The sequence below is a fragment of the Neodiprion virginianus genome, chromosome 6, assembly GCF_021901495.1.
Source record: "Neodiprion virginianus isolate iyNeoVirg1 chromosome 6, iyNeoVirg1.1, whole genome shotgun sequence".
Classification (NCBI taxonomy): Eukaryota; Metazoa; Arthropoda; class Insecta; order Hymenoptera; family Diprionidae; genus Neodiprion; species Neodiprion virginianus.
Genome location: NC_060882.1, coordinates 30028156 through 30041423, shown reverse-complemented (window position 1 = coordinate 30041423; position 13268 = coordinate 30028156). Strand labels below are relative to the sequence as shown.

General features: G+C 40.2%; 1 protein-coding gene across 2 annotated transcripts in view; it reads left to right on the top strand.

Moving 5' to 3' along the window:
• The window catches only part of LOC124306772 (max-interacting protein 1-like), a 123192-nt gene extending 111075 nt beyond the window's left edge, over positions 1-12117 (top strand). For both annotated transcript variants that reach the window (XM_046767765.1, XM_046767763.1), the window contains exons 6-7: positions 6717-6859; positions 7359-12117. In XM_046767765.1, the coding sequence (XP_046623721.1) occupies positions 6717-6859 (143 nt within the window). In that variant the 3' untranslated portion in view covers positions 7359-12117. The remainder of the gene's footprint in view (positions 1-6716; positions 6860-7358) is intronic.
• Positions 12118-13268: the final 1151 nt, after the last annotated feature.

Sequence of the window (13268 nt, the reverse complement as noted above, 5' to 3'; positions counted from 1 at the left end):
ACACGCAAGGTGCAAGAGGAAAAAGTAGAAGAAAAAAGAAACACAACTAAAAGACGTAAAAACTAAAGGCACGGAGGGTGCAGCCCCGCGAATCTTTACGGGATCTTCTCACTCGCTGTGGCGTAAATACTTAGGTACCGACGAGAGCCAGTATATCGCAATAGCTACGCTCTCCTCGGCGAGTTATTCTTGCGATTGGCCCGGCGCCAGTCCGGAGTTGACCCTTCCCTCGCCTCTCAACGGTTTGCTTGGCCGACGAGTCAGGGGCGCCCCGTTTTCACCAACCGTAAAACGACCGCATACGTTTTCACGACAGAAACCCACACCGCTTAAAGAGAAGATAAACAACGATTAGGATCGGCAGGTGTCGCCCTCCGGGCTTCCTCCTCCCTTCCTTCCTTTCTTCCTTTTTTCGTTCGGTCAGAAGCGTCCGCGTCGGGAGGAAGGACGGAAGGAGATGAAGCGATGCAGAGCCGACGCGGCGACGCCGAGGGAACGATGTCTGACATGGAGGAGTAAACAAAGGAAGTTAAACAGGAGGGGGGGGGGGGGGGGGGGGGGGGGGATAGCGTGGTCTGAAAAACGTCGCCGTTAAGCCCTTTATCTCTTACTGATACTTAATTATTGTTACCAGCCGGGCGGGCAGCCAATTCTGAACGACGAGACCAGCCCGCGACCCCAAACCTAAATTTGCATGTAAACGAGGCCGCATTTGATTTAAATTACACACGCCCTCGCGACCCTGTGTCGCTTTACGCCTAAATACTCGCCGAGTATGGCGGAAGGAAGAGGAAGAGGAAGAGGAAGAGAAAGAGGAAGAGGGTTAATACTTGCGACGACCCCACTACTATTTCCCTATACATCTCTCTGTGTGTATGTGAGCTTGCTGTTCGAACGGCGGGACGATAACTCGTATAAGCTGTGTGCGTGGGTACTTTCCAACCTGCCTTTTCACCTTGGCACAATCATTGCGCTTATTGTGGCTAGATACTGCAGATGTCTTCTTCCGACCCCACCTCCTTCGCATCTCTCCATGTTCCGCATCTTCCTCTACTCGGGCTTGTGCACTGAGCCGTTTGCGAAGGATTTAGTTTTTATTGTTCGAGCTGGAGTGAAACTATCAATCTTCTCCTTTGCTTGCGGGCTAGAACAGGGAGTTAAGCGAGTCGAGGCGAGGCAAGCCTCACCTCCATTCCCAAGCCAAGGTGCAGCAGCGAGTGGTAGGTATACCAACGTGACAGCAATTATCCCGGGATACGAAAACAAACTGTCGTTCGCGAATAAACTCGAACGGCCGCGCTGTGATAGAATGCACTAACTCGGGGTGTGGGGAAGGGGGAAGGGAGAAGGTTGATTAATGCGAGGGTACCTCGTTGACATAAAACTTGTGCAATATCTGGTTGAATCACGACACCGACCCACCGGCTACAAGGTATATCTTGGATTAAACTGGTAGCAGCTTCGACGAGAGCGTAAAGTGGATGAGCGACGAAAGCGTCGATTGGAGATCATCTCAAACACGTATGGTTCTTCTCGTTTCAGCGCCACTTCCCCTCTCCCCTCTACCACCTTCCCTCCCGTTCTCCTCATATCGTCACTTTCGGTATAAGAATAGCTTCGCCATTTATCCGTCTATTTATTCATCCTCTCGGCTTAGCGAGCGACGTTGTTTGTTCCACGTCAAAGCGAACACCGCGGTGATAGTGACGCAGGTCATTTTACGTTGAACGTTATTAATTTTGAAGAGGGTTTCGTCAACCGTGTCTTGGCCCGAGAACCACCTCACACCTGTCGGCTTATAAGATATTCATTCGTTTGCTTCGTGTCCGCGTACGGATGGATCGATTTTCACATACCTTGAACTTTGCTGATCGTGACGCGTTCTTGCGCGGCATCCCGCCACGGTTGTTCGCGTTTTCTTTCTCCTTCTCGGCGGTTTGCTAACAATAAGCCCGAGAGAAGGAGGGAGACACTCGCTGACGCTTCGAAACTTTCTTCTGGGTCAAGTTCATGATCGATGGTCGTTAATTACCAAACTCCCGCGAGGAGGCTGACTGAGGGTATATAGCGTCGAGTTCTCGGCAGAGGGTAGCGAACGAATGGAACGGAACCGAAACGAGTTGTGGTGCTGGAGAACCCAGGCTCAGGATGAATCGATTCTTACCTCTCGGTAGAAGGTCGGATGACCTAACGACAGGATTCGCCTCCTTCGTAATTTCATCAGTGTCAACAAACTCTGAGAGAACGGAGAACGGAAACCGACTACCCGTGATGCCTCGAGTCGCGGACCCGTTTGCTACAGCCCAACTTCACTATGCTCGCTCTAAATGCATACGTCGCGTATCATTTTCCGAAACCCGGCAGGATTCCTATACGAGATCTCTCACTCTCCATTAAAGCAACTGACGCTCTTAATAAACAAACATACACCGTATAGAGAGAGTCTGAACTATTGTTCATGTAATTACCAGCCGGTAAATGTTCGTCTTTATGTAACCTATGTACAGTGATGTGCATTTATAGGTTTCCAGTGGCTCAATATTTTTTTTTTGCAATCAAAACTGGAACGAGTCATCTTTCTGAGAAAATTTTACGTGCCAACGACTAGCGGACCCCTGTAACAGGAAAAACTAACGATACGTTGATCGTAGATGCATAAAATTTCCACAGAAAGAAAACTTGCGCCAGTTTTGATTGCAGTAAAATAGTAAGCCACTAAGAATCCATTAATGGAACGTTACTGTGCCATGCGTTACGCGATTAAAATCTTTTTTTATAAAATTTACAGGATTGTTTTCTTTTTCCCGAAGTACTTCAAGATACTTTGATCACTCCGACCGCTCGACATTTCGAGCGTCGTCCACGTTCCGTAGACTTTCACATCCATTCCTACCGTTGACGTTCGAATTTGCGGTAACGAAATTGAAATACAGAAAGGAATTCCAAGTTCTACCTATCGGAGAACCGCTGACGTCCGATGAAGTTGATAGACATTTCGCGAGGTCGAGTAATTTAAGCTTGCACTCCGCAGTCAGCGTAGCGCATTGAAACAAACTACGGGTTTGCGCAATTAGAGGAAAATCGCGCAGAGTCGGAGACATTGACGAATGCTGGTACAAGCGGCCGCAGTTTCGACCGGTCATGCTGAGAGAACAATTTCGCGCGTCTAGCCGATCGCCAAGCGCGGCGTAACAGTCCGCCAATGCACAGCGTACCTACCTATACGTACCCCGCCATTATAATACTATGCAGAGATCGTAAATACGCCTCCGTGAGAATAATTCGCGGGTATGCGACTCGAGGCCGGGTGATTTTGGCTCGTACGAAACGCTATGTAATCTTGCTTCTTCGCGGATCGACGTGCGTTTAAGATTCGCTGGGATATATTTGCATGCAAGGCACGCTGGCGGATTTACCTTACCTCAAAAGCATTCGCGTCGTGACCCCTGACTTCAATCCAAAGCAAAAGATCAGGGGAAGGCAACCGTTCAAAGTTAGCTCAGTTACCCCGGATGAGAGGATAATTATTTTCCGACGTGATGATTAAGTTGCGAAATCTCGACCCCCGGGCTTCTAACTGCTGCGGGAACGGCGACGTTTTACGCTCAAACTTTGAGATAGTCAGAACTTGAGGGTTGGTGAAAATGTGCGTTGAGCGTTATTGGCGCACTCTTTAGTGTCCGATCATTACTTCAAGCTAACTTACGCTTTCTAAGTCTCCGCGATGTACAGTTCAGACCTCGGTACGTATCGACTTTAATTTCATTTTTGCATTTACATCACTCCGCAATTCTTATATCCCGTTTTATTCAATCGTACACTCTTTTATTCGCGAATGAACTTCTTATCGAACACGTGCAGACATAAAGATTACGTTGCGTCCGTATTACAGAATCGAAGTTTCTCTTAAGTACGGATCGGTTTGGCCTTAATTTTCGTACAGTAAAAGCTGTCACGTTTTGACGATCGTTGCCAGCCCTGCAGCAGCAGCAGCAGCAGCGGTAGCAGCCACAGCCGATGCCAGAATATTTTTAACGTGTACAGAAATTTTATTATTTTTAGCCCGTGACACAGTTACCTATTTGTTTCATTCCGCGACTAACGTAGTAACTGTTGGTATAGCATATCCCTGCTCAAGCGATGCTCTTACCCACGCGTTGTGAATTCTCCACGACGCTCGACGCGCTTGCGGACGGACAATTTCAGCTCGCCTCTTTCTCAGCATTTATCTAATCATCATAATCGTCGCAATCATAATGTTGCAACGTGTTCATGACTCGATGGACGAAAAGTCACGAGGCTTTTGCTTCTGTATATTTTTTTTTGAAGTTCGGCGACAATCGTCGTTTTGTAAGTAAAGCTCAGGTCCCTGCTCTGTAGCTTGAAGAATGAGGAAAAAATGCACAGAATATCTCGTCTGTCTTGTAGGTACAGCCATATAGGACGTAATGCCGCAACTTTCCCGGTTCGCGGTGGCTACCAAGTTTACATAATTACAAAATTTGCGTAATCCATTTGCGGGAACTTGTTAAAACGAACAAACAACTGAACCGCGTTGAGAATTGGCGGCGCGGGCGCAGCGGTTGAAAAGGTCCGTCGACGAGAAAGAAAGGAGAGAGGAGAAGATTGTTACGCAAGTATAAAACCTCTGCTGTGAAGTCTCTCAGTCTCTCTCCTTCCTTCCCCCGTGTATTTATACACACGTATTTATACATGTGAATTCGCATACAACATTTAAAGAAAGGTGGAATCTTGGGTCCACTCTATCGTTGCAGGACTTTCTTTTCCTTCTCCTCGAGATTAAAAAAAGGAAAAAGAGAAAGAAAAAAAAAAACACCACGAGCACCACGACCACTCCTTCAACCTGAAGAATTGTGAGCCTCAAATCCCCCGATCCTACGCCCCGCTGAACCAGAAGTTGATTAATTAACGGGAAACTCGACGTACCTTTCATGTATGGTATGCTTTTCATAAAAAGCCAGCAAATAGAAAACGTCAAGTGGAAAATTCAGTGATATAAGGTATATGTATATACATATACATGTATAAAAACTAATTTTATTCATAAATAATAATCCTAAAAGCTTTTAAAGTACCGGGTTTTGTCAATAGCAAAGGAAATCTTATGACGTAAGTCAAGTTTCGCATACAAAAGATGAAAAAATCAATTCACCTTTTCTCTGTCGCACGCTATTAGCACCAGAGCCTTTTACATGGGTTTCTCGCAACATTATTACGTCCGTTGCAGCGAACGACAGCATATTTGCACGGGGCGCATGCCGAAAGGTCTTGATACCTGACCGCTTTCCGCAAAAGATATTACATTATTGCATACATACACATCGGTGTATTCGTAATTGTAATCGCGGTATTTATTATATTGTAACGCGGAGTGAATTCTGCCCATCGTTGAACAAGTGCGATTTTTCGGGAGATGGCTTCACGTTTGATAGAAAATGATCCGCGCTGATTTATGATTTTCCCGATCTATCCCGATACGCAGAGAACTTGACGTTTTTCCGTAATAAAGACAAATTGAAGATACAAGGATCGTAAAAGAAGCAGAAATGGGAAAGAAAAAATACGGGGCTTGTTATGTAGGAACGATGAAATACTCTATTTCGCCATCGTGATGAAATTCTTTCCGATATAATTTATGCATGCGAAAAGGCGAGTGGAAGGAACGACGAAAGCACACCGCGAGAATCGTCGATGGTAACGAAGAGACGCCGAGGAAAGTTTGTGTCGACGCCTTAGACGTGGAACAATCGGCAAAAATAAGATAATAAACTGTCGCGGTATAGTATATTTCCGGGGGTGAAATTTTCCCGATAAGTTATATACCTACGCGAAAAATAAGGGGGAAGAAAACGACAGAAACGGCAGAGACATAGACGAAGCGAAAGAGAGAGCGTAGATTTATAGGGGTAAGAAATTTCGGCCGGAAATACACTCCCGAAAATATCCCCTCTTCTCCGTTCGTCTCCCATACGCAAATATAAATCTGATTTTGTCCTGGAGATTGAGGCAGGGAAGCTCAAGGCACGCAGTGTCCTCTTCTCGAAAGCAATTTCCGGCCAACCACGGCGAAAGCTGATGCAGTTCCTTATATTTCCGCGCATTTCCGCATGTGCCATTCTCCGAGAAGGTTTCTGCGTGGTGCAGGCAACGCGTCCGCAAGCTCTTTTCATTTCGCAGCCAGTCCTGCTTCACTTCAGTTACAGCTTCTTCTCCTCGCAACTTGTGCCGTGTGTGTATTGTTATGCACTCGGCTCGCACATTTATGTCAACTGCTATGAAACCTACGTAAAACTGTAGCGCAGGGGAGTCCCAGAGGAATGCGGATAGACCTGCAGTAGCGATCGTTTGTATCGACTATGCATAAAATTCTAGGACACTCGTCTATCTCTTTCCCGCAAAATTGTTACGCTTGAGCTTGTTTACTTGTCTTCGTCACTCTTTGCCAAACCTCTGTCTACGCATTCGTAAAAAATTGACGCGCTTACCGCTCTCGTTGAATAATCTTGGGGAATTTCAGTAGTCTGGTAACTACCATTCCTGAGAAGAAATAAAAATAGAAAAACAATTTCAGGGATATAAGTTCCGAGAGAATCCGCTCTGGTTAAACGGCGTTGCATTCAGTTACTGCGGACTCTTGCCTGATTCGAAAGTACCGAATTCCAACCATCCGACGTTTGATATTCTTTATGTTTCAGACGAGGTTGAGGTCGACGTGATCGGCTACACGAGCAACCAATCGGACACAGATGACCACAGCAGCGTCCAGAGCAGCAGCGACAGCGGCGTCGCCATGTCAACCTCGAGGCTGACCCTCTCTGAAATGATGGACAATCTCTAGGTGAGTTTTCCCGAAGCACGTTGCCACCTTCTGCAGTAATGGGGCTCCGTAAAAGGGGCTTCTGTACTACACAGTTTGCCCCTTTGCAATTTCCTATCGCTTCTGTAACTCCGTTTCCTGGGTCGACGCGTGGCTTCCTATATCACAGGTGAATCACCCTCCCTCTAGAAAATCAAACCACGCATGCAGCCGGGAAGCGCAGGGGATCGATTCGTAAAGAACAAGATATTTCATTGTTTTTATTGCAATATATTGAAAGCCATTGGAGGAAACTTTTTCCAGGGTTGTCGATTCTCTTTAGATTTTTTCTGGATCGTGTTTGACAAAATATGTGCTGTATATAGTTTGCAGGAAAGAATCTGTTCCCAAATTTCTCTATTTCATTCACTTGAATAAATTTAACAGTATTTCAAGTCACGTCGGACTTGATAGCGCTAATACTAGCATTGGATTTTCCGATATTTTAACCGTAGTAAATGTATTTGTTCTGGCATTGCAGATAAAGATTTTCGGAGGTGGCGGGCATAGGAAGGGAGCTTTTGAAAAAGAACCGCATTGAACGAATGGGAAGTTTATAAAATGTACATTGCACGAGGGAGCCGCGAATTCGAAGAAAGGGAAATACTATAAGACGTGTTGAACGGTAAATGAGATGAACATATGACGCCGAGGGGCTAAGAAACTAAGAGGAATGGATAATCTATAAATGCCATATTCTCAACGGTAGGAATGCTAGCTAAACAGGAAAAGTTGGAAATACGGAATTGGATTACGCTGAAACGGAAAACTGAAACGCGTTGTAATCGAAAGAAAGACGTCCAAACTTCTTCAAGAATTAGATGACGGTTAAACGATAAAAAAAAAGCTCCCACTATGCGGATCGTGAGGTGTGACAAAACGAGCCCATCTCACCACCAAAATAATCACGATATCACGACTGTTCAGCAGCCCACCATTTCATATAGGACACGTGAATCAAGAATCAGTACCTTATGTTAGTTAGATCTCTGTCAGGGGACAAGCTACAGCAAAGTTGGAGTTGAAATTGAAGTATCTGGCCGAGGGAAGGAGAGTCGTAAAACGAAAAAGAAGAAAAAAATGAGGAGAAGGATAATGATAAAGCATAAGGATAAGCCTAAGGATATGGTCAAAAAGAAGAAGAAGGAAAAAAAGAAGGAGAGACAGAATTAGAATCAGAAGACGACGAAAAGTCAAAGTGTGAAGAAGGCGATGAATAAAAAAGAAAGAATTTCGAATGAAAGGAGAAGAAGCGAATCGTGTTGCGACGAGAACGTAACAAAAAATTTAAATTAAAAAAATTGAAACTACAAACAACATAGGAATGAAAAGGAGGAAATGAGAAAAAAATAAGACACTTGTTATTCCCAACGGAAAAACAGAGTTGGAGAAATTCGAATCCTGGCGCAAAAGAAGAGAAAGAAAAATGTATGCATTGGTAACCTCTGGCAGAAATAATGTGTAAAGTATTGTCAATAGATATGCCAATGTGTAAAATTATTGTACACATTTTTATGGACGTGGTGAAATGTTTCACAATGAGAGAAAGGTGGAGATAATGAGAGATTGATTGATTGCTCGCTCGAATTATTTGAGAGATAGACAGAGAACCATAGAGAAAGAAAGAAATACGGTTAACAAGTATGACTAAATGACTAATGTGACTTGGTGAGTAGGGTCGGAATTTAAAAACTAAAAAATATGGAATTACTTGAATTATTAATTTTTCTTCCTATTTTCGTTTCTTCTGGTCATCTTTGTCACCATTGATCACCATTGTCAATTGTCGGTTGACAAAACTATTACGTACTAACCATAAAAAAAAAAAAGATTGATGCAAATAATTAACGAGTCTTGCAAGAAACAAGTATAACGAGATGTTATTGTCGCTGTTATTATTATTTCCATTCATATCATTTTCATATTATTGTGATATTTGCTATCACAATTATTCATCATTATCACCGCCATTATCGCATTATAAAATCGTTCTCGTCATTATTGCGAATACCTCATACTGTTAAACAATTTTATAATGTCTAAGTCTTGCTCGAAGTATTTTATTTTAAACAAAAAAAAGTAAAAAATTGAAAATAATTATTCTAATTTATATATTACCGAATTCGCGAGATTATTACATTGTTTTTATTTTTAGGTTCTTTTTTTCTATTGAGCGATTATAATCGTATAAGATTAATTTTAGAAATTGATCGAATCGAGGCATATATTATATACATTTACAAATTATATATGTAACGAAGTATTTCAGCGGACAATTTCTTCTTTTTGTTTATATAATTTAAAACAGTGTAATTATATTCCTTAGCATGCGATAAGCTAAAGAGATATGCGACTGAAGGAACGAAGAGTTAGATTGAAAAATATGGAAGACTGGGAGGTACGCATGAAATTTGAACTTACGATGGTTTTAACTAATTTTTATTCCGCGGGATTACTCAAATCTCACAAGTCCCGATTCAAAATGGATTTAACAAGATGGAAATGAATATTCGATTAGCGGTATTATGAGACGACAACTCTAATCAACTTACCGCCTAAGCATATCCATGTAATATTCGTGATATTGAAGAAGTTATGCTTAATCCGTTCTCATTCCAATGATGAATTTCTGTATTAAATTCATCTGCAGACATCAAGATTTGTAAACGTATAATATTTTCAATAAAATTACCTCCCTTAATTTTTTTTTTCGGATACAGCATGAACCGTAAAAAACATAAACATAATTTGGTTTTATCGACAACTTTTTTTTTCCGCTTTTCTCTCGTCGGCGCGTATCTGCCGTAAATATTTTTCAACATCAGTTAATCAGCGTAATTTCATACATTTTACTTCAAGTTGTAACTTCCGATGGTAAAATTTGTCTTGATTTTTTCCTCATACTTTAAACTGGTTCTGAATTTATAGGGAAATCGCGAAAATTCGTAACTAAAAATTTCAAGCGTCTTTGTAAGAGAAAAGTAAAAATAAAGGGCCTTGGAATTATAGAGATCAATTGCATAGAATATGTGAAAAATGTGAAGAGGTGGGATAAATTAGCGAAATAAAAAACCGCAAAAAAAATAAAAAAAAAAAATAAAGAAAGAAAAACAAGAAAAATTAATTACATGCATCCAATTAACCAGGACCAGATGCAGCAAAGCATCGAATAATGTAACATGCAAATTAAAGCTTTAAAAACGAATTCTGCCACCGAGGAATTCATTTTCAAAACGATTCCGGTAAAAACAGAAAGAAAAATTAAAAATAATCTGTGCAATACAGATGTTTGCTTGCAATTCTTACGTAAGTAACGGACTGTTGAGTTATTTCGGATTGATATATTGTCAGCCTGCCAGAGTTCCGGCTTCGAAGACTTTCAAAGTTTGACAAGCAACAGTTTGTCGAGGAAAAAATATTCGAGTCCATGGTCATTTCACATCATCTATGCGAATTTTTCGCGTTTCTTTATTTTTTTGATTAACATTTCAAATGAACAACGTTTTTTCTTACAATTAGTCCCACTCTCAACGGCCAAGCGAGTGCAATTTACGAGAAAAAATATCCACTTGCAATATCGCGGGATATCTCCTATACCTATTCAAATAATTATTGTATCAACAATTAGTTTATGGTAGAAACCTATTGTTAGGGCAGTCATATTGGTTACAGCAAGTAATATCGGGACGCGGAATTTTTATATGTACAATGTGCAACTTGTCGTATTTATCGCGGAGTCTATGGTACGAATGATCAGCTTTCTTTTAATGCCGCCTTTTTAGGGCTGTCGAATCTCATGTAATTCTGAATTTCACAAAGTGAAGAAGAAAATCGCAAGCGAAACATAACAGAAATAAAAGAATTACAATTCAAAAATAATACTATTGCGATACAGAGCAGATTGGACAGATACCTTATACATAAAAGTGCTCGTTTTAAGAATACCCCGTCTGTTAATACGGTTCCATAAATTCTGTATGGAAGCAACTGTCAAGGCGAATGAGAAAAAACAATAACATGGTTGAGTCTATCGTGAATTAACGATGAAATCAAGGAAAAGTAAATCATCACCAGACTACTACAAAGGCACAGACACAAACACACAACATACGTACACGCGATCCACAAAAAGATTAGAATTGAAAAATAGAAGTGAACGGAGGAATAACCAAACTAAACAAATGAATCATAGAAAAACGCCACGAAGAAAATCCAAAAAAAAGGAATAAAAATACACGAAATGAATGATATAATCGAATAAAATCACGACAGACGGAAGGGAAAATAATAATAATACTATAGTAAAAATAATAAGTAGTATAATAAATAAACAAATAATAATAAATGTCTAAACGAATAATTACCTATAATACAGATGCACCTTATCAGTTTTTTGGTCCAGTCGTCGGTGTATGTCATTTTGTTTCGAATACACATTAATACCAATATTACTGTAGTAGAGAGAGATGTGTGTACTATTAGGGGAGCGCATTCGCCTGGCGTACTATACATATTATAATCAATGTAATTATAAATGTATTATAAAAAGTCTTTGTTTAAGAGACCACGCCATGCCTACCTATGCTAATAATTAAATAAGAGATTACATCACAGGACTAAGTACAAAGTAATGTAATTTCCTTGCAGTAACTGTGATGAAGAATCAAATATTTACTGTTAAACGAATCACATTTATGTCATACTTGTATAATCTATGAATATGGAACTACAGTAAATTACTGCTCACCAAGGGGACAAAGAGAGGGAAATAGGGACGGAGGGGTAGGAAGGTACGATGAAGTAGCTCGCATCTCAAAAAGATTACGCGGATTCAAATGAGAGTTGAATTTCTTTGGTGACCAGTATGTAACCACTGTTCTCGGTATGAATAATGTGAAATTGTTTAAAAGATCTCAGGCCAGTCTGCTCCCCCGAAAATGTGATACTAAAATTAAACTCTTCTGGAAGTTGCTTAAACGACGTGTAGGTACACGGGTACAAAAAATTACGTGAAAGTATAAGAGAGCAGAGCCAATTTTCGAACGATTGGCGGGTACAACCGTACAATTTACGCGACACCAAAAACGTATGATACTACAAAGTTTTGGTGCGGTGAACGAAAGGAAAAGAAACATTAATAACAATACAATAATAAAAGATAAAAAAAAAAATCTTACAAACATACGAAAACAAGTGGAAACGTCAAACTCCAGCCGTTAGTATAATAAATAAGGTGTAATCAGAGTATGCGACATTGGTTACTGCAAAGGATCGACGTGTCAAACAATTGTCGATTAACACGCTAGATAATTTATTCACAAAAATCGAATAGTTGAAATATATTATGTAACAATTATTATAAGAGATATCAAATTGGATATAATCCAGCAACGAGAAACGACAGATATGACGTAGGGATACGTGCAAAAATTGTACGAACGAAAAGCAAAAAAGTAAATGAATAAAAATTTCAGAAGAAATGATAATAATCGGTCCATTTAACGTGTAATGTAGAGACAAGTTTTGGCACCTGGATCTTCACGAGCAACGCGGCCCAGTTTAATATTTAAGGAATTCTAAGTAATATTTCATTGGTAATAGAAAAGAAAATAGAAAACTGGAGACAAAAAAAACAAAAAAAATTAATGAAACGAAAACGCAAAAAAAATCACAAAAAACTATGAAATACAAATATGAAATAATTATAATAATAATAATAATGAAAAATGGGTGTTATTTTTAGATGTCTATTAGATTATCAGAACCAGATTAATGAAAACTAAGTATAAAAATAAATTTAAACTAAAGGAAAAATGAGGAAAAAAAACGAAAAACCTACTACTACTAATACTACAACTATTACTATTGCTATTACTCCTACTACTACTACCACTACTACTACTACCACTACCACTACTACGACTACTGCTACTACTACTACTACTACTACTACTACTACTACTACTACTACTACGACTACTATTACTACTACTACGACTACTACGACTACTACCGATACTACTACTACTACTAATATTACTAATACTATTATTACTGAACTACCACCATTACTACTACTTGTACTAAAAACAAAAAATAAAGCATTATCTTAGTTGATGCTGGTCGATGTACATGTAACGCGTGTCAAGTGTAATAAGGTCTCAGCTCATATTATGTAATTGTCAATTATGCGAAATATGCAACACGCAACTCCAAGAAAATTATATCTATTCTTTTTATTACTTCTGTTCAATGCAAACCTTAACATCCGATTATAAATTGTTCTATTGGCAACTTAGGAAAAAACATAGAATATCATTACTTGAATTATACAAGTGTACGATTGATTAAATCAAATTTTGAACTTGAGTATATTAATATGCGTGCACGC